The sequence below is a fragment of the Strongylocentrotus purpuratus genome, unplaced genomic scaffold, assembly GCF_000002235.5.
Source record: "Strongylocentrotus purpuratus isolate Spur 01 unplaced genomic scaffold, Spur_5.0 spur5_scaffold_14, whole genome shotgun sequence".
In the NCBI taxonomy this organism is placed as follows: domain Eukaryota; kingdom Metazoa; phylum Echinodermata; class Echinoidea; order Camarodonta; family Strongylocentrotidae; genus Strongylocentrotus; species Strongylocentrotus purpuratus.
Window position 1 is genome coordinate 16,133,454 of NW_022145599.1, and position 20,243 is coordinate 16,153,696.

The window sequence follows — 20,243 nt, forward strand, 5'->3', positions numbered from 1 at the left end:
CCGTTCTCGGAAATTATCCTCGTCTGAATTCAGTTCCCCCTTCCCTCCCGCGCGAAGCGCGGAAGCTTTTACGTTTCATTAAATCATTAGGGAAAGAAGACGATTCGTTGTACCGTTCTCGACTTTTAATCCTCATCTGAATTCAGTTTTTCCCTTCCCCCCTCCTGCGTGAAGCGCGGAAGCTTTTACGTTTCATAAAATCATTGGAGAAAGAAGACGATTCGTTGTACCGTCCTCGACTTTTAATCCTCATCTGAATTCACTTTTTCCCTTCCCCCCTCCTGCGCGAAGCGCGGAAGCTTATACGTTTCATTAAATCATTAGAGAAAGAAAACGATTCGTTGTACCGTTCTCGACTTTTAATACTCATCTGAATTCAGTTTTTCCTTTCCCCCCCCCCTCCTGCGCGAAGCGCGGAAGCTTTTACGTTTCATAAAATCATTGGAGAAAGAAGACGATTCGTTGTACCGTTCTCTACTCTTAATATCTTTAAAAAGGGGGTGGTTTTTTTCTCTCTCTCTTTGGACTCCTGTGAAATGTAAAAAGGAGGTTATAAAATATCTTGAATATCATAGAAAAATTGATCAAATCCCGGGATCAAATTCCTAAAATTCCTGCTAGCTTTGAAAGCTCATTCAGGATGATTTCATTTTGAAAAGTAAAAGCATTGGCCCCAGTCCCCCTCGATCGACTAGAGCTCACCTGAAATTGGGGGGGGGGGGGGGGGGTTGTACATTTAGCAGTGTTCCGGATTTTTTTTGGGGGGGTCTCCAAGGTAGGAAAAGCCAGCGAAAAGCCGGCGAAAGGGGGATTCAGAAATGTTGGCAGTCCTGAGATAGGGTGGGGGTGCTTTTAAAGGGCGGGAACGAGCGTACGCGTGACCTAAATAATACTAAGTGGGGGAGCCGGGCATCTACTGTACATGATTGCACTTTTTAAGCGCTCGCGTGCTGGCGCACTTTACGTCTGGGCTATAATAATACCTTGCAAAATAACGAAAAATTATTCTAAAGTTTATGAAGTGCTTGTTCGCGCACGTCGCGCAATTACTCTTAATGATCGTGACATACTATATCCGTGTAGGCTATACAGTTATACTTACATTAAAAAAATAACTAATTTCTCATGTATTATGCTAAAATTGAAATAATCACATTTTTTTCTTCTTCTTCTTCTCCTTCTTCTTCTTCTTCTTTTTTTTTTCTCTCTTTTTTTTGCAATATCAGGGGGGATGATTGTACAGGCCATCCCCCTACTTTAAGCCAGGGGGGATGCAGCCCCCCCCCCCATCCCCCGGGATTTACGCCCCTGTATGCACTGGTACCGCCCCTCAAATTATAAACGTGGAGCGCCGCCCCTGCCGGTGTTAGTTTCTGCAAGATCAAAGAATTCACCAATATATAGCGCTTCCTTTCTCAAGAAAAAAACACGTCTTCTTCCATGATAGACCCATTATTTAGGTGGCTTTTCTTTTATTCTTAAAAGAAAAATTTGTAATGGTTAACCGTATCCAATCCACAGAACAACGCTCTTCACGTGTGTTGTGACGCGGGCCACATAGCCGCAGCCAACCTGTTGATCCGGGCTGGCGCTGACCAGTCGGCATCAAACAACGACGGCTTCACCCCACTAGAACTGGCTATCGAGAAAGAACAGGGCGAGATTGCTGCCGCTATCATCAAGAGCAAAGAGTAAGTTGACAACGTGGTAGTGTTTCTTTAAAATACATTATGATATTCTCAAATTACAGAGTTAGCCGGGCAATGAGATGATTAAGCTGACATTCGTTCAAGTAATCATTAGTACGAAACATCCTTACGTAGACATTCAAACCCGTCCGCTTGAACTAGTTTAAAAGATCCCCAAGATTATATTGGAAAGGTATTTGGTAAAGCTACACGTAGTCTCAGCTAAACATAATTTATCCTTTGAACGAAATATACTGATTTTTTGGTCTAATTTCTACGATGCCATGTACATGATGAAGAGCTATGGGTTTGGTTAGTTTATAACTTCTTCATTGTTTGTCATCACCATGGTTATAACAAACCTTCATATCGACTGTTGAATGTTGTAAAATTCTGACTCTATACACGCTATGTGACGATATCTCCCAGTTTTGAAATGAAGTATCAAAGCCTCACTGTGGTATTGATAGCAACTATTGTTATCTTTTTCCTGATCAGCTGGAGAATTGCCATGCAGAGCAAGGATGAGCTGATGATCTCGCCCATAAAGTCCCTCATCGAAAAGCTACCCGACGTCGCCCTCCTCGTCATGGACCGATGCGTTCACAAGACATACAAGACCCCCAATTGCCCATCGTATCACGTGAGTTTAGTCCCGGATGAAAAGTATAGACAAATATAAATTTGAGTAAATTAGTCGAATTGTCCTGAGAAGAAGTTACTGATTTAACAAAGGAGAATTGAGATAGGTGTAAAAGATGCAACACCCGAGGCAGGTGATGTTAGTGCAAGCGGTCTTGCGCAAATTTATCGCTGATCCACCTACGACTAAAAAGTTGCAACAGTTCTATTCTAAAGGAGAACAAAATATTTCCTGACAAAAATAGTCATAGAATAAAGTAAAAAATTGTTTGAACCACGACCTTTCTTCCTCCTTTCACTTTTAAAATACACACGTTTGAGATCAAGCCGACATTTATTCAATTCTCTTGTACGGTTTTCTACGAAGGTGAAATACGAGTATCAGTATATTGATCCCGGACCAGACGACGAGTCGACCAAATCAAACGGGTATCGATACTTCGCGATCAGGGTAAGTCTGAAGATTTTATCAAACAAGTTAGATTTAAGCATGTTTCTCTCCATAATCTTTATTTACTGACTAGTTATTTCACCTGCTTTGCACAGTAGCATATCTATGGTTGGAACCTACTTGATGTAGTTGTTGCTATGTCTGGCAAGTGTCTATCAAAGAGAACGATTGTGGCACAATTTAAAAAATGATAAATAAATAGACACGGCATTTGTTTGTGTGTAATGTATGCATGTAAAGGTGTGTGAGGAAGATGGGTGGGTGGGTATGGAAAGAGGGGGAGTCTGTGTGGGCGTGTATGTGTGCGTATACGTGTGTTTTTGTGTGGGCGTGGTTCGGGGTGCCAGCATACATCGACTAATACAACTGAAGATCATGTTTTTAAGATCTTTAGAGAAATGCGTTTATGGGTTCCATAGAACAAAATAATCGTAATGATCAGTTGATTAACAGGAGGGTTGAAACAAGCTTATGTTCAAGGAAACGGACTGATATCTTTAAAGTACAATCTCTATAAAGTAAATACGAAACAAAAACACTACCGTTTGGTGGTATATACGCCTTTAAGTGGGGCCCCACAAATATTATGGTTACATTTATGGATATTTCAGCCGTCTCTTAACCGATTTGGAGCAAACAAAGATGATTTTGTCATTTAAATTGTATGCTCTTTCCAATTTGACACTCAGTTTTTCATTATCTCACGAAAAAATTAGTTTGTGTAGCACCCTCTATAACATAACTCAACTTTCCCTTTAAAATCAAAATATACCCCCATACCCTCTTCTTTTAAAGACCAAAATACTGATAGATATATTTGTTTAGTTGTTTCTACTTTATTTTCCCCACAGACAATGTGCATGTACGGAAGAGAGAAGCTTTTGGCCCACGAGTTATCACAGAGCATCCTCAAGAGAAAATGGTAAATATATGTTCATCTTGGGCCCTAGTTTCCTGAAATTCTTATCAATAACAAGTTGCAATAACTGTTATAAGCTACTGAAATCCTGGCATTTGATTGGCTGAGAGCAAATTCGTCATAGAAATTTAGCACTTGTTATTGATAACGAATTTTATGAAACGGGACCCTGAACGGCAAATGGTTCGATCGTAATTCACGATTACTGACATCAAGCAGATTGGAGAGAGAGAGAGACCATTTCCCTGCTTACTTTCCGTATATCGACTCTTACGTAATATTTCCTTCATACAAACGTTGTGTTTCTTTCTGGTGGATGCCTATAAGTTGTAATACATTAGACAAACATAAAAAACACTAGTCTTATGTTCCCAGAGATTTTATTTTTAGCACGGAACAAGATATTGATGAAGATACTGTGCCTCTTCATGTTCCAGAATTAGACACGGAAAGACTAATATTTTGTTGAATGTTAACTTTTAAAAAAACAGTCTGAAATGAGCCATCAAATTTATTTCATTTTCAGAAAAGAAGCGTTAACCTATAGAAAGACACTTTTGTGAGACATTTCATGTATCGTACTTGGGAATATAGAGAATGTTCTACTTTTGACATGATACTAATATTTACCTGATAAACTCGTGATAAACAATTATGTTTGCAGTATCACGGAACTGGTACAATCCCGATTCCCTAGGTTCCTTCGCTTAAAACTTTGCAAGACTGTCCAAAAATAACTGCTTATACGGCCAGTATTTTATGATTCCATGTTGAGTTCTAACTAGATATAGACATCTCGCCCAGAGAACACTGACATCAAAACACATCGTTCTATAATGCCAGTTGCACATGCATGAAGCGTCAATTTGATTGCGCTATCACTTGCGCTAATCAGGCTCGCAGAGATGGTGATCTCATACGCTAGTATTTCAAAATTCATGTTGCATTCACTTTGTGTACGATGTAACTCTCACAGGGCGCGTCAGAGACCACGCCCATCGTTGACGCAGTCTAACGTCAGCCAAATGACGTCTCGTGTGCAACGGGCATAATATTATGGGACGATGTATTGTTATGCCTACGTCCTTTGGGCGAGATGTTTGAGGGGGTTCAACGTGACGAGTTTTATCAAATATAGAACACAAGATCATGCTAATTGAAAGTTATTTTTAAGACTGTCTTGGATAGGTTTTTTTGTTTGAAGGAACCTGGGGAACAACCAAATGTGTCTCTCAATTCTGCCATCTCTCTCTCTCTCTCTCTCTCTCTCTCTTTCTATATATATATGTCTGTCTGTCTCGACCCCTCTCTCTCTCTCTCTTTCTCTCTCCTTCTCCCCATATCTCTCTCTTCCTCTCTATTTCTCTCTCTTTCTCCCATTCCTTCTTTCTATCTGTCTATCTGTCTCTCTGTCGCTCTCTCTCTCAATCCAGGGATCGATTTGGCCGAATATTCTACTACCTAGACCTTCTCTTCTACATCATGTTTCTGGCTTTGATGACGACATATACGATCCTCGCTCCGCTCCTTCCTCCATTCTGGAGTCTTCTGTCATATTCGCCAGTTGACGCAACCTGCCCCTATTTCAACGCCTCGATAGCCCCGTCCATCTCGGATTACTACATATACGACGCCTCGGTAAAGATTGGTCTATTTATCTCTATAAAATTTATGATTGACTTTATTTTAACCCCAATAAGACCCGGGGCCATCATGCCCCCCTCCCGTCGAATTGTAGCCACTGCATCAAAACCCCTGTACCTTTGGCGCTGAAATTATATGACTTTTCCCCCTCATGTCTCCCGCACATTTTGATACCAAATTTGTTATGGGCGGACCTAAGGTCCGGGTGTTAGGTGACAAAATATCTTCATATGTCTATAAAAATATGTAATTCTCACAAATGTGCGTGTGTAAGTATATTTCCTCCCAAAAATGCATATTGCCATAAAAATATTAATACAAAACAAACAAATAAACATAAAAGAAAATAAACATTACCATCATATTCAATATACTTCAATCTATCACCATGCAAATTTTCACTTTAATTGGACCTTCCTAGGCCGAGATCATAGGGGAGGGGGGGGGGGGGGCATAATGCCCCTCCCCCCCCCCCCCCGACCGCATGAAGACCTCAAATAGCCCGGCCTCTTTCGGGTTGAGGGATTGAAAATTGATGATCGCCCAAAATAATTTGGATGAAAAGTATACGAAGTTATTTTTGTCATGATTATAATAGTGTCATTAACAATGATGAAATCGATGATTTAAATGACGATTATGATGACGATTGTGACAATAATATTAATAATCTTGATACCAGCACTAATATTTGTGATAATCATATTAGCAACATCAAGAGTGACAACAAAACAACAACAAGAAATTGTCTAATTCTTATGATAATATTAAGCAAAATAATGATGAGAAATATAATAATCCGTATCCGGGAACCTACCCCCTGGATAACCACCCGGATAACCACCCTAGGACCAGGCGCGTACGCAGGGGGGGGGGGGGGGGGGGGGGGTTGGGGGGGGGGGGTTAACCCCCCCTTTGGTAATTTTATGTATGTAAACCCCCCTAAAAAAACCTAAAACCCCCCTTTTGATTTTTTTTTAAAAGGTGACCTTACCCCCCCCCCCCCCAACTGAGCAAAATGTCAAATTTCGAGACCAAAAAAAACCCCGCTGGCTGAGTCGTTGCGAAATTTTCGGACCGATTTATAAATGTTAACCCCCCCCCCCCTTGAAAATATCCTGCGTACGCGCCTGCCTAGGACATATAACTCCTTGACATCTACCACCTATGTTAACTATAACCCAACTACCCCGGACAATAACCACTTAGGGTAATTATCAATCGGTAGTTGTCCTAGAGTGTGGTTTTTATAGGGGGTAGTTGTCTGGGGTAGTTGTCCGGGGGTAGTTGTCCTAGAGGGTGGTTGTCCTAGGAGGTAGATGTATGGGGGTAGTTGTCCGGAGATAGTTGTCCTATAGGGGGTAGTTGTCCTATAGGTGGCTATCCGGAGGGTGGTTGTCCAGGGGTTAGGTGTCCTATAACCATAATAATCATTCGATTCTTATATTGGGGCTCATGTCAGTCTGACATGGTATAACACTCCTGAAGCTCCAGTATTTGTATGTCACCTACTTCAATTCAATTCATTTTATTCCTTTCGTCATATTAAAACATACATAATCATAACATTTATATTTACAGATAAGTAAAGAACATACGAATAACATAACGAAAGATAAACATAAAATACAAATACATATACGAATGAGGAACCGGCAAGAAAGCACAATGAAGTCTTATGAGTAATATCGTTCATGTATATAAGAAATAATAAGGGTCCCGATATCGAGCCTTGAGGTACACCACACCCTATGGTTTTAAAATCAGATTTAATTTTATTAAAAAGAACATATTGTTTTCAGTTTGTTAAATAGCTTTCAAACCATTTTAACAAAACACCTCGTGTTCCTAGTATGCAAGGAACGCATCATACATTCCTTCCCCATGATATGTATTTATGCTACGACATATATTCCCCTTTTTTCCCGCCTGTTTCGGGAGAGGCAAAGCGCCCTACAAAAGGACGTCCTTTCTGTAACACAATCACTGGCTAATCTAAATAAATGAAATAGATAAAAATAGATTGCTAGTCGAATTAGTAAACCACTATGCCACTGCGACATGTGGTGGCATGGATTTTTTTAATTTTTTTTTTAAATTTATTTATTTATTTATTTATTATTTTTTATTTTATTTATTTATTTGTTAATTTTTTATTTATTTATTTATTTATTTTTTTTAATTTTTTTTTTAAATTTTTTTTAATTTTTTTTTTTATTATTATTATTATTATTATTATTATTTTTTTTTTTTTTTTTTTTTTGGGGGGGGGGTCGGGTTTGACTTCTAAGCAACCACTAAAACAAGACCTACACCAGACGGCCAGTGGACCAAGTACGTAACCCCGTGTCCACACACAACAAATTCATCGTATAACTATCCCGAAACGGGATAGCCATACGATGAAATTGTGTGTGCGTACCCTTACTAACGATACGTCGTATAAAGAAACGTCGTATAACGAAATACGGGTCTGGGCATTGTTTCAAAGTAGAACTCGATAAAGAATAACGAATTGTGTTGAGTGTGGACGTATGGTCATGACAGCAGTATAAGGATCGGGTATCTTTGTCTCAGATTCTAAAACAAATCCTGGATATAGCTCATGCTACAATCATAATTATAAACCTTTATGTCAGCCCGGAATCCCATGACTTTTACAAACCGATCGCCTGTCCGATTATCATGATATTTATGGTTGAAATTAGAAATATCAAAAACTGTTTGCCAAACTGTTTTGGACAGTTGATTATAACACTACAGTCTATTGCGGGAAATGATTATGGTAAATCCGGTCACTCAAAGTCAAAGATTATAACTTTTTTGAAGCACTTCATGATCATTTTGAAGCGCAATTTTGTTAGGGCTTCAATATTACACCATATCACATACACTGATAACACGTAGGGCCATACATCTCAGATTTGTTGGAAACACTGTTAAACAATGCCTTTAACCTATTTACTATTTTCTTTCAATTTCAGTCGGATTATTACTACTTCGCCGATGGCACACCAGCAATCTTGTCATACATGATACTAGCTTACTGTTTATCTGTTATCGTTGGAGAATTGGGCGAAATGTACGTCGTGGTAAGTAGCACGTCTGTCACATTTGCATTACTAAAATTGTTTTTCTAATTTCCGGAAACATTTTTTTGTTATACTCGTGCTTAATAAATGTTGAAGAATTAAGAGTGACATGTTGGTTCCTACGTGTGTTTTCATCTCGACATGTACTTTGATGAATTTAATACGCAAAGAAAGTCATAAATGTCACAGAATATTACTAGTTTTTTTGCCCTCAAGATTTCTCTCATATGATTTCAGTATTAAAAAAGATACGATATCACAGCTGTAGGAGTTAACTTTTAGAATAGTCTTAATTATACTTAGTTTTTGAATAATATGTTATCTTTGAATGTATTCTCTTAAGCTTTATGTAATAATTGTCTTAACATTGTATTTCATGTGCTTTCATTGTAAACTGAATATAACTCAGTTCTCGGGCAGCTATTTTCAGTATTTTTGATGTAAACCATTCAATGATGATAAAAATATTAACTAAATATACAAAACACGCAAAAGGTTCATTCCCGTTTCAACCAATTCTGACAGACTTATCACGTTTGACATTGATCATAATCAGGATTATTTTCGTATGTATTTTCAACCGAAAAAGGAAGAAAAAAAAACGAAAAGAAGAAGAAGTAGGAGAAGGAGAAGGAGCAAAGAGAGAAGAAGAAGAATAATAATAAGAAGAAGCATCCCCCCAAAAAGACGGAGAAGAAGAAGAAGATTATAAAGAAGGGAAACAAAGAAGAAGAAGAAGAAGAAGAAGAAGAAGAAGAAGAAGAAGGATATGAAGGAGGAGAAGGAGAATGAAAATAATAATAAGAAGAAGAAAAATAAGGGGGAAAGGAGGAGAAGATGAAGAAGAGACAGGAGAAGAAGAAGAAGAAAAACAACAACAACATCAACACGAATAAGAAGAACCAGAAGAAGAACAGGAAAAACACGTAGAAGAAGAATGTCCAGAAGAAGAAAAAGAATTTCGGTGCCTTACCTTGAGGGACTGTCGATAAACGCTTTCGATTGATTATAGGATTTACGATCAATTCGGATCATTTGTAACTCTCTTTATAAGACAGGGCTCAGATATATGTTATTCAAATCGAATGTTTCCATTTTGTTTGAATTTAAAGCGGCTGAAATACTTCACGGATACATCGAACCTGGTAGACTGGGTATGCCTGGTGACAGCCATGATCTTCGTGTTCCCACCGGGGAGATTGCTCTGCTATCGGAACTGGACAGCCGGTATCATGTCCATCTTCTTCTCATGGATGAAGTTCATCATGTACTTCAAGGGGTATGTATGAACGCTTCTTGCAATATCTCTGATGGATAGGAAGAAGAAGGGAGAGGGAGCTGGAGAGGGGAAGGAGGAGAACAGAGAAAGAAAGAGAAAGAGATAGAGAAAGGAGGAAGGGAGAGAGGGAGAGAGAGAGAGAGAGAGAGAGAGATTGGGAGGCACAGATAGTGATGGAGAGGGAGAGGGAGAAGAACACAGAAGAGAGTGACAGGTAAAGAAGAAAAAGAGAAAGAAAGAGAGAGAGAGAGAGAGAGAGAGAGGGGGGCGAAAGGGGAAGGAGGAGAACAGAGAGAGAGAGAGAGAAAGAAAGAGAGAGAGAGAGAGAGAGAGAAAGGAGGAATGGAGCGAGGGGGCAGAGAGTGATGGAGAGGGAGAAGAACACAGAAGAGAGTGACAGGTAAAGAAGAAAAGAGAAAGAAAGAGAGAGAGAGACAGAGAGAGAGAGAGGGGGGCGAAAGGGGAAGGAGGAGAACAGAGAGAGAGAGAGAGAGAGAGAGAGAGAAAGGAGGAATGGAGCGAGGGGGCAGAGAGTGATGGAGAGGGAGAAGAACACAGAAGAGAGTGAGAGGTAGAAAAGAGAAAGAGAAAGAAAGAAGAGAGGGAGAGAGAGTGGGTAGATAGAGTGAGAGAGGGAGAGATGATGCAATTGACTGTTTCAAATAAATTGATTTGCCCTGTCTTTGTATTTTTCTTAATCTGTCGCTTTTGAATAAAATTGTAAATGTTGCTGACATTTTTAGAAGCGATTGACATCATACAACCACTGAAACGCCCGCGAATCGGTTAAATGGCCGTGGCACAGAACTCCTCGTATCACCACCTTTAAGATATTAAGATTGAAACACTATTTCAATTTTATTTGGAAATAAAACCTTTCCAGAACATAATCATGAATATAATTACGAATGAGATGTTCGATTTACAGTAACTTTAAAAATCATAAATGCATGTTGTTCAAGTAATACATAGATCTACCTTTTTATCTAATATGTGATTTCTCACATTGTTTTATTTTTGTTTCCCCCATATTAGTTTCAAGACAACAGGGCTTTATGTACTGATGTTTATGGAGACCCTTCGATCTCTACTCAAGGTAATGTGATCAAAAATATTATAGGAACATTTCTACTTGGGCTAGGATAAACATCAATGTTTTATTTTTCTTGGATTTAAAGATAAAGTTGAGTTTGGGTCATACGATTGCAGTGTGAAAGAAACGGTGTGGAATCGATCAGAAATAGTTGATAATCTAGCATATAAGTGTTAGTGAGTACTGCAAGGTTCTGGAGCCATCAAAACGATAAGAAATTTGGCCCAGTCTTGGTAAAAGTAACAAGCATTGTACACAGAAAGATGTATATGGGACTACACAAATATGTGGCATAAAAATCGGGCCGCGTTTTTAAGCTGTTACTTGTCATAATTATTTAGAATGTGAAGGCATTTGAAGAGCCCCTGGGGGAGGGGTACTCACATTATTAGGACATATGGGGTGGGCCGCTCTAATGGGTCACCTTTTCACGAAAAATCCCTAAACATGGGTCCCACTTTTTACATAAATACCATTAAAAATGGGTCCGTTTTTCAAAATTTGCAAAATTTCAGTACACCCGAAATTGTGAAAATGAGCCTTTTTCGAGAAAAATGACCCAAAAGACCCTAATAATGGGTAGGGGTTTCGAGGCTTGAGCGGCACACCCCCGCCCAAATCTGAGTATCCCCCCGTGGAAGAGCCATGCTTTTCAGGGAGCGTTTTTTTCTCTGATGGTCTTCCACACTTGCATAATAACAATGATAACGTTTACAAATTATTTTTTACCTCTCCCCAGATCTCAAAATGCTTTTTATTGGTTTCTTTGCATCAACAGGCTATGTCGGTGTATGTTATGTTCGTTATCGCATTCTCAGTCACCTTTTCGATGTGTCTAAGTCAAACGGTAAGAGAAACGTTTCATTTAGGATTTCCATATTTTAAAGGGGCTGTAGCATGGGAAATACTGGTTGACGCCATCTATGTCTTCTTTCAGACAATTGCATGTAAACGAATAGACTTGGTTAATTGGGTCAGCGCGCTAGCGTTCGCGAAACAGACCGCACGTTAATACGTAGGCTATTGCGGTCGGCCCCGAATCAGGTCACGGAAAAGACACGTAGTCTCGTCATGCTACATCCCCTTTAAGTATTTAGATTATAATTATTGTTTTTTTAATTATTCATTTTATTTATCATAGATCTTGTTTAAATGTATACAAGGGTCCTGCATGAACCCTGTCGTGGCATGTGATAAGGTATGACATAAATACTAATACAGTTCTGACAGTACTATTCAATATACAATATAATTGTTCTTTTTCTTTTTCTATTTTTCTTTAATTTTATGCAATGTGTGGGGTTTGTTAGAGTAATATGGACAAGTATTGGGTTCATATTTAATAACTAATTCTTCTTACCAAATGACATATGAATGCCATTTTTATCTGGCTTTTAAGTGTAATGTTTGTTTCTTTTTCAACATGTTCGTTTATGTATCATTAACATGAATGATGCAGCTCAGGCTTCTATTCATGGTTGCTTTGCTTGTCTGTTTGTTCGTTTGTTTTTTTCTTTTACCTGACTGCTAAGAGAGCATAATGTAAGCTTGTAAGTAAATAAGTAAGTAATCGAGGGACCAATGACTTTTAAGTCATCTCCGAGAGACTTGGTAATGAGGATTAATGTCTTACCAACAGGCACTAGCGTATCGACTTGGTTTCGAACCCAGGACCTCCTGGTTATGGGACCACTGCTCAACCACTGAGACATCGCGCCTCCATATAATCATGATTAAACCAAGTCGATGCGCTAGTGCCTTTTGGTAAGGCATTAATCCTCATTACCAGGTCTCTCGGAGAGGACCTAAAGCCGCCGGCCGTCTGGTTGCTTACTTACAAGCATTTATGCTTTCTTAGCAGTCAGGTAAAATAACCACCATAATCATCATCATCATCATCATCATCATCATATTGTTGTCTTTCCAATTCAATAACGTCGTGATATAATGGCTGTTCTCTGTCACCACAGTACCGATTTGCGAGCAGCGAACAGTCTTTCCTGTCGGTGATCACGATGATGTTGGGCGAGTTGAACAAGGACGATATCTTCAACGCGGAACAGTCCTTAGCACCGTTCGCTGTCATAGTGTATATACTCTTCATTGTGTTCCTCTTTCTCATGCCAATGGTGCTCAACAACCTGACGGTGAGTAGCATTTTACTCTTTCAGGGCAGGAGCTAGATTTATTACATTTTCTTCTTCACATTTGCAATACTGTTATTCGTCTTTTACTGCTACATAGTTGATGTTTTTTTGGTTTTCAATTACAAAAGTTAATTTACGGATTTAGGAGGTTATTATGACTTTGAAGCTATTTCCATGATTTGAATTGTTCACACACAAAAAAATTATCATTCTATGCTTAAAGGTCAGGTAGTACGGATGACATAACCCATAGCCACTGAAAGTGTTCTTGAAAATGAACCTTGGAAAATTATGTGCTTTGTTTATGATTTCGGCCAATCTTTTATTTCACCAATTATACATTTCACTTCAAATAATGATTTTATATTATCACCTCCTAACTCCACCCTGTTTTATGATTTCTTTGTATCTTTTTGTATTTTTGGGGTTTGGGCAAATCATTTCATATACCTATTTTCTGTTCTTGTATATCAGTATCTGTGTTTGACGAAGAGGAAAACAAATATTCTTAATTTCTCCTTTGAGCACTTGCCTTTGTAAAGACAACTGTTTTCATAATTTTCTTATATCATCCTGGATAGATTGGTATTGCAGTCGGAGACATCGACGGCATTCAAAAGAAGGCTTTCATCAAGAGGAATTCCATTCAGGTAATTAATTTCATTCGTTTTTGAGAGAAACATTGCGTTGCGTTACGCTACATTACGTTACGTTATACATAAAACAGAATCCACATTGATAAACGCATTCATTCACTTCTAGGCTTGTATCTCGTAAAAAAATAAATCAATTCCTATTATTGAGGGCGATTGGTTACATTGGCGTATCCAGCCTATGGAGAAGCCAGTGTAGACCCTCCCCTATTTTCACCCCTTTATTTTTTATTTAATATTTTACCTTGAAACTTAATTAAGACAAAAATAAGCCCTTTGCTCGCCAGCCACTGACCTCTTTAACATTAAATAAGAAGTTTAAATTTTAGGAATCCAATTTATCCAAATCCACATATTAAAAAAAGTGAATGTAATAGTAGAAGCGTAAATATTCACTCCTGAATTATAAACGCTTATAAATCTAAACAACAACGACAATAACATGGACATTTATATATGGGGAATTATTTAAAACTCCCCCGACTTTCGTACCATATGGCAGAAGCTACGTTGTAGGTTACTACAAACACCCCCCCCCCCGCCATACACGTTGTATATGATAGTTAGACCCATGATGTAAGTAAAGCAATACAAACAGTTCAATACGACATAATATTATATAAAGCCTTTAATCGATTACACTGTTTTGTCTATTTTAAGGCGGATTACGTGTATCATTTGGAAGGGAAGTTCCCTCTCTGGCTTCAACGCTTACTCTTCCAGCCTGATCATATTGTCAAGGTTACCAAGGACAGACCACAGTACCTGTCATGGGTAAGTCATATTATTAAAGCCCCACTGTAATACTAATAGCTACTTGCGCCCTCTATATAGAAAACAATGCCTAATCGGTGACCATAGGTCCCCAGAGATCTCCGTTTTCTTATTTTAATTGAGAGCTGATTTGATGAGATAACCATCTGTCAGTGACCTTACAGAGTGGTCTTATCCCTCGTATAAACTAGTACAGATAAGCTTTAAAGCCTATCAGCACCAGCTTGGCAAGGAGGAATTAGACGTCCTTGAGTGGTCACTGACAGGTGGTTATCTCATCCAATCAGCTCTCAATTAACATGAGGAGAAGGGGAACATATAAAGGGACCAACGCGTTGCAACGGGAATCAACGGGTACCGCTTCGGCATTGTTTGCTATATAGAGGGCGCAAGTAGCTAAAAGTAGTGCAGTTCCGCCTTAAAGAAAATAAAAACCTCTTCGGGGGCAGCCCAGAGCAAATGTGCTGACAAAGTGGGCGGGAACTTATTGAAGATGTAATGTAATGTAATGTAATGTTGAAAAAAAATTTCCAGTAGTTCTCGGGTTCTACAAACGCATTTCTTGATTTGTTAATAAATTTTCCATGTATTTGACTGAAGCTATAAATATTTCGTGCACAAAACGATGTCCTTACCCAAATTGTAAGGTCTCCAAGACAGATTTTTTACCAAATATGTTATATAAGTTCATCATAGAGTGATTGAAGGCGATCAAATGATTCTGTAATAGTGATGATTATATCCAAATGTTATTCGGGCAAATATTATTACAAAAATTATCGTAGAAAACGGGAATGTAATGCCATGTTTTTGTTGATTTTTATACGATTTTGTTTTGTTGAGAATGGTGAAGTTTCCGAGATTTCAACTTCTTTCCTCTCCCCTTTCTAGTTCTTCCCGAAGGAAGATGCAGCTTTTGTGGAGACAGACGACAAATCGGAACCAAGAAACTCAGAACACGTACTGGAAGAGCTTCAAAGACACAAAGCCGCGTAAGATTTAGATTTTTAATAAATAATAATGAGAATCTTTTTTAACTAGAGAAACATCATCAGCTTCAATGCTGTTCTTCCTGAGGGCCCCGCAATTAATTTTACCCTAGCGATTATCAAGCACTCATTTACACCTGGGTTGAGAGTGGTGAATGTGGATTAAAGTCTTACCACACGACGTTAGTGCCGGGCTGGGGTTCGAAACCTCAACCTTTGGAATGAGGGTCAAATGGGAAAACCACCATACCACAACACCTCCACATGTACACTGTCGCTCATAAAGTTGGAATCTTTTTGTTTTACCCCAATTTATGGAATTATTTTAAAAATAATTTAGAAATAATAGATCTAGATAATAGTATACATTCTCAGATTTTATTGAATAATAATTTGACAATGTGTGTTTTGCGTGACTGCTAAAGCATGTGTATGCTATTATGCTCATCAACTAGGGAACTACGTCCTTAAGTCATAAATGACAGTAATGAGGAATAATGCCCCACAAAAGGGCACTAACATAGCACATCGACACGGTTTTGATCCTGGGGCCTCACAGTTACGAGGCCATTGCTTTGTCACTGAACCATGACTGTACGCAGCATGGGCTAGGGTAGGGGGCAGTTTCCATGAATTAAAAAAAAAGAAAAGAAAATGCAATAAATTTTCAATAATTTATTGCATTTTACCCCGGTCCCCTACATAAAAAAAATCCTCTGGACGGACATGCATTATGGCTCAAGGCATGGGCACACAAAGGATCTTTTTATGTTGGGAACCGGGGTAAAATGCAATAAATTATTGAAAATTTATTGCATTTTCTTTGTGTGTTTTTTATTGATGGAAACTGCCCCCTACCCTAGCCCCCGCTGCGGGCTACAGTTTTGGATTGATTTGAATAGGTTCAATCAGGGTCTCTCATATTTGTATATATATATATATATATATATTTCATAAGTTCATATCCACTGTCGATCGTGCAGTATATTAATCATTTTAATAATGCTATAATAACATTGAATTGATGCTAAAAAAATCCTTCATTCCGACGTTTTAAAAAAGAAACGTAGAGAGCGCTGTTTACTTCGATATAGAATAGTTCCTAAATAAATATGGATGCGTTTTCAATATCTTTTTTAAACAGAACTTATCACTGTGCTTTTATTACTATCAATTGAACGAATGACTCAGACATATGAAATAATTGCCTTTCAATACAACGTTTTCTCAAGGATAGGTTGTGAGCGCTGTTTACCTCGATGTAGAATAGATTCTAACATTCATTTTCGAACAGGACTTGACCCGGTCATTCTTCACATAGATTTTCTATTTACAACAACAACAACAACAACAACAAAAATCGGTTTTCGTATGGAGTGATAACATAGGTGAAATTTTCGACAATTTTTCCTTCTCATTTTTCTGTAGCCTGTCGTCTTTGAGACTGATGATGAAACAGCAGGGGGATATTCTGAGACGAATGGCGGACAAAGAGGGCGTCCAATCACGGCTTCAGGACTTCGAAGCCCTGGACGAGCTCTACGACGATCCTCCGGCGGACGAGCGCGATAGAAATGACCCGTCATCGTCCGTAGCGTAGTGATGAAGAGAGAAAGGAGGGAGAGAAGGGGAGGGGGCAGGGAGCAGGGAGAGAGAGAGAGAGAGAGAGAGGAGAGAAGAGAGAGAGAGAGAGAGAGAGAGAGAGAGAGAGGAGAGAGAAGAGAGAGAGAGAGAGAGAGAGAGAGAGGAAAAGACAGCTAGTCAGAGAGAAAGATTGAGACAGAGCCACAAAAGTTGCTGAAAATTCCGAATACATGGACAAAAAAGGGATCACCTTCGTCAGGCTATGCATAAATAATGAATAATAAATCAAACACAGACATTGGATGAAGTTATTCATGCAAACAGACAGACATACAATCAGAAAACAGACAATTTTAGTTATTAGAAATCGATACAGATTTGCGCGGTTATATATTCATGAAGCAAGCGGCAAAAGTGATGCGTTTTTAAATGTATCAGAATGCAATACAATTTGAATAGCAGTTAAGATCAAGATCAATAACTGTTGTACGATAGCTGTTAAATAGCCATCATTTATTTGAAATAACCTGTATTTGTATAATGTACATGTATTGAATGAAGACAATACAAAAAATACTTAAAAAGGAAAAAAGAAGTGCCATTGAATGAAGGTGTTGTCTAGTTTATGCCTAGAAAGAAAACATACATTATATCAAATGCTGAAACCAAAGAAAGAGCCAAAGTCTTCCTGCAACAGAAAGTCTATGAATATTCGTTATTTAAAATTTGATTGAACTTAACATTAAGCAGTGTCTTTGCACATCTCTGTGTCACTTCTGATATCACTGACTGTAAAACCAAAACTCTTAAAAATATCAAAACTTTGATATATTAAATGAGGCAGTGCCAAATAATTATTTGAAAAAAATTTGAGACAATCTTCACATAAGCTTATTGAAAACCTAGCTCATATTCAACATGTAGTTTCATCCTGATCGTTCACAAGTACTATTTACAATCTTAAATACTTCTGAAAGTTTTAAGAGGTGATTAAAGCTCATGAAGGGTAATTCTAACTTTGATTTCAATAATAATTGGAAGAATTATTTTAATCCGGGAGTATATATATATATATATATATAACCCTCATGTCAACATTGTAATCAGAGGAGTAATTTCAAAGGATATCCATAGACCATCGTCACCAATCATACAATTTTGCTCCCCAATGCAGTTTGTACCGATGTTTGAACCTGTATTTTCAAAAGATAAATAACACCTTTAAATTTCTATGTTACCTATTTACGAAAATATAGTATTTTCAATTAAATCGAGTTTTCTTTTAGACTTATAAGCGGCTGACTATCAAGCAATCAAAATCTTAACAATATTAGTATTATTACAAAAACACTGTTTTCAATTCGAGTTCGTGTAATGATTATTTCAGCGTCAGTGAATAGATTAAATGTCCCTTTTTCAGTAAGTTTATTACGAACACGGCACACGCTTAATTTGAACGAGAATTTCAGGTAGTGCGTATATGTAAATTAATTATTAGGTATACCCGTCTTTATTCCAAATATAGGGTCGGTTCGTTCAGTTTTGCAACTGATTTCCAAGCACGTCATGCACTGGACACTAGAGAAAGTGACTTGATTATGTAAATCTTTATGAGTACAATATTCATAATTATATACTTGCATGATGTAAATTCTAAATTTGGAAGAAGATTATAGTACGATTATGCATTTTTCATAAACTTAAATTACTTTTCATGTCCCCAGCAATCAATGTACATGTAAATGTTTCAGTCTATCATTGTGTATTTGTGTCTAATATTCAACTATAAATTTTAATTTGTTTATGTGTTTTTATAAAATACCTTGTACTGTCAAAGGATAGTATTTATAAATTGCGTGATGTGATCAGTGTTGTGAAATAGGATTCTAAATCGTCTTAATTGTACAAAATTGTTTCAAGAATTCTTACCTTTGTCAAAATATGAATCTCTAATTTCTTGATATTGTGAATTAATATATAGAGCTCAGTATTTCATAGATACATTTTTACAGACATTGCGCCCTTTGATAATATATACAAATGTACTATTTTGTAGGAAAATCTCTAGAAAATCAACAAAATTCACAATAAGTTATTCGATTCTTTCCCTAAGACTTTAACAATTTCATATAAACACAACTGCATGATTTTTCTATTTCTTATTGATGTTAATAAAAGGAAAACAGCATACTTCCTTGTTTTTTCTTCATTATTATCATATTGTGTTGACTTTAGAGTTTTAAAAGAGTGACATGATGGACAAGGAGCGTTACAGCAAAACGAATGTACTTTAAAATGCGTTGAATATTAAAGACCGTCAATACTACTGGGCCAGAAGGGATTAGACCACACAGCGAGGTCACTGACACGTGGCTATCTCATTAACTCAGCTCTCAACTAACATAAGAAAAAGAGGGTCATGGGGGACCAACAGGCACCGATTGGGGAAGTGTTCTATATAGAGGGAGCAAGTAGCTACAAGTAGGACAGTGGGGCTTTAACCCACATTGGGGGAAAACAATTTTGCATATCACTTTTTCCCAATATATTAAGCACACCATTGTAAAGAGCTAAAGAGGGTCTGCATCATTCTTGTTGGGCAAATAAATGTCAAAATGCTTTTCCGCCGCTTCTTTCATGCTCATCCAAATAGAACAGTTTACTACTAATTTATGCATAAGATATGCACAAAAGATTCTCTTGAGAACTGAAAAACTGGCCTGAAATTTACCCGACATGGCAACAAATAATGTATGCAAAGTGGATTATATCCATAGAGATGCCACTGTTAGTAGCAGGTGAATGAAATAATTCGCAACTAAGCACTTCACAAAGACGTTTGCATTAAATTTGGTTACATTTCGAAAATGGCTTATTGAATAGTGACTATTATGGGTTCTGGAGAGAAGCATGCAACAAGAACAGGTCTCTTGGAAGTACAAATTTGCTCACTGTAATCGCAAAAGGAACTGAAAAAGGCAAAGTGAGTATTTTTAGTGATGAGAAGCTATTGCCTTGTAACAAATCAATCTTAGTCTTAATTGAAAATGCATAAATTCTCGGCGGCGTGGCAATGGGATATGGCTTAAGACACGTAGGCTTACAGCAGTTAACATATCGTTTTAAAACACTATCTATGGGCTCAGTTAAAGCATACAATACGCCATTTTCGTAACGTAATCAAATTTAATTCACACGTGTTTTTTCAGTGCCTCGTTACAAATATTTTCACACACCTGATATGAATAATTGTAGTTCAATAGTCAAAGTGCAAATTGCATACATTAT

The 20,243-nt window shown here is 37.8% G+C and overlaps 1 protein-coding gene across 1 annotated transcript in view; it reads left to right on the top strand.

The window, feature by feature from the left end:
* LOC575163 (transient receptor potential cation channel subfamily A member 1) overlaps nucleotides 1-19,145 on the top strand; it is a 32,983-nt gene extending 13,838 nt beyond the window's left edge. The window contains exons 13-26 of the mRNA XM_030984303.1: nucleotides 1,522-1,691; nucleotides 2,187-2,331; nucleotides 2,698-2,781; nucleotides 3,633-3,703; nucleotides 5,134-5,338; nucleotides 8,329-8,436; nucleotides 9,549-9,715; nucleotides 10,751-10,811; nucleotides 11,587-11,655; nucleotides 12,779-12,955; nucleotides 13,537-13,605; nucleotides 14,269-14,382; nucleotides 15,274-15,374; nucleotides 16,800-19,145. Of these exons, the coding sequence (XP_030840163.1) occupies nucleotides 1,522-1,691; nucleotides 2,187-2,331; nucleotides 2,698-2,781; nucleotides 3,633-3,703; nucleotides 5,134-5,338; nucleotides 8,329-8,436; nucleotides 9,549-9,715; nucleotides 10,751-10,811; nucleotides 11,587-11,655; nucleotides 12,779-12,955; nucleotides 13,537-13,605; nucleotides 14,269-14,382; nucleotides 15,274-15,374; nucleotides 16,800-16,971 (1,713 nt within the window). The 3' untranslated portion in view covers nucleotides 16,972-19,145. The remainder of the gene's footprint in view (nucleotides 1-1,521; nucleotides 1,692-2,186; nucleotides 2,332-2,697; nucleotides 2,782-3,632; nucleotides 3,704-5,133; nucleotides 5,339-8,328; nucleotides 8,437-9,548; nucleotides 9,716-10,750; nucleotides 10,812-11,586; nucleotides 11,656-12,778; nucleotides 12,956-13,536; nucleotides 13,606-14,268; nucleotides 14,383-15,273; nucleotides 15,375-16,799) is intronic.
* The last annotated feature ends 1,098 nt before the right edge of the window (nucleotides 19,146-20,243 follow it).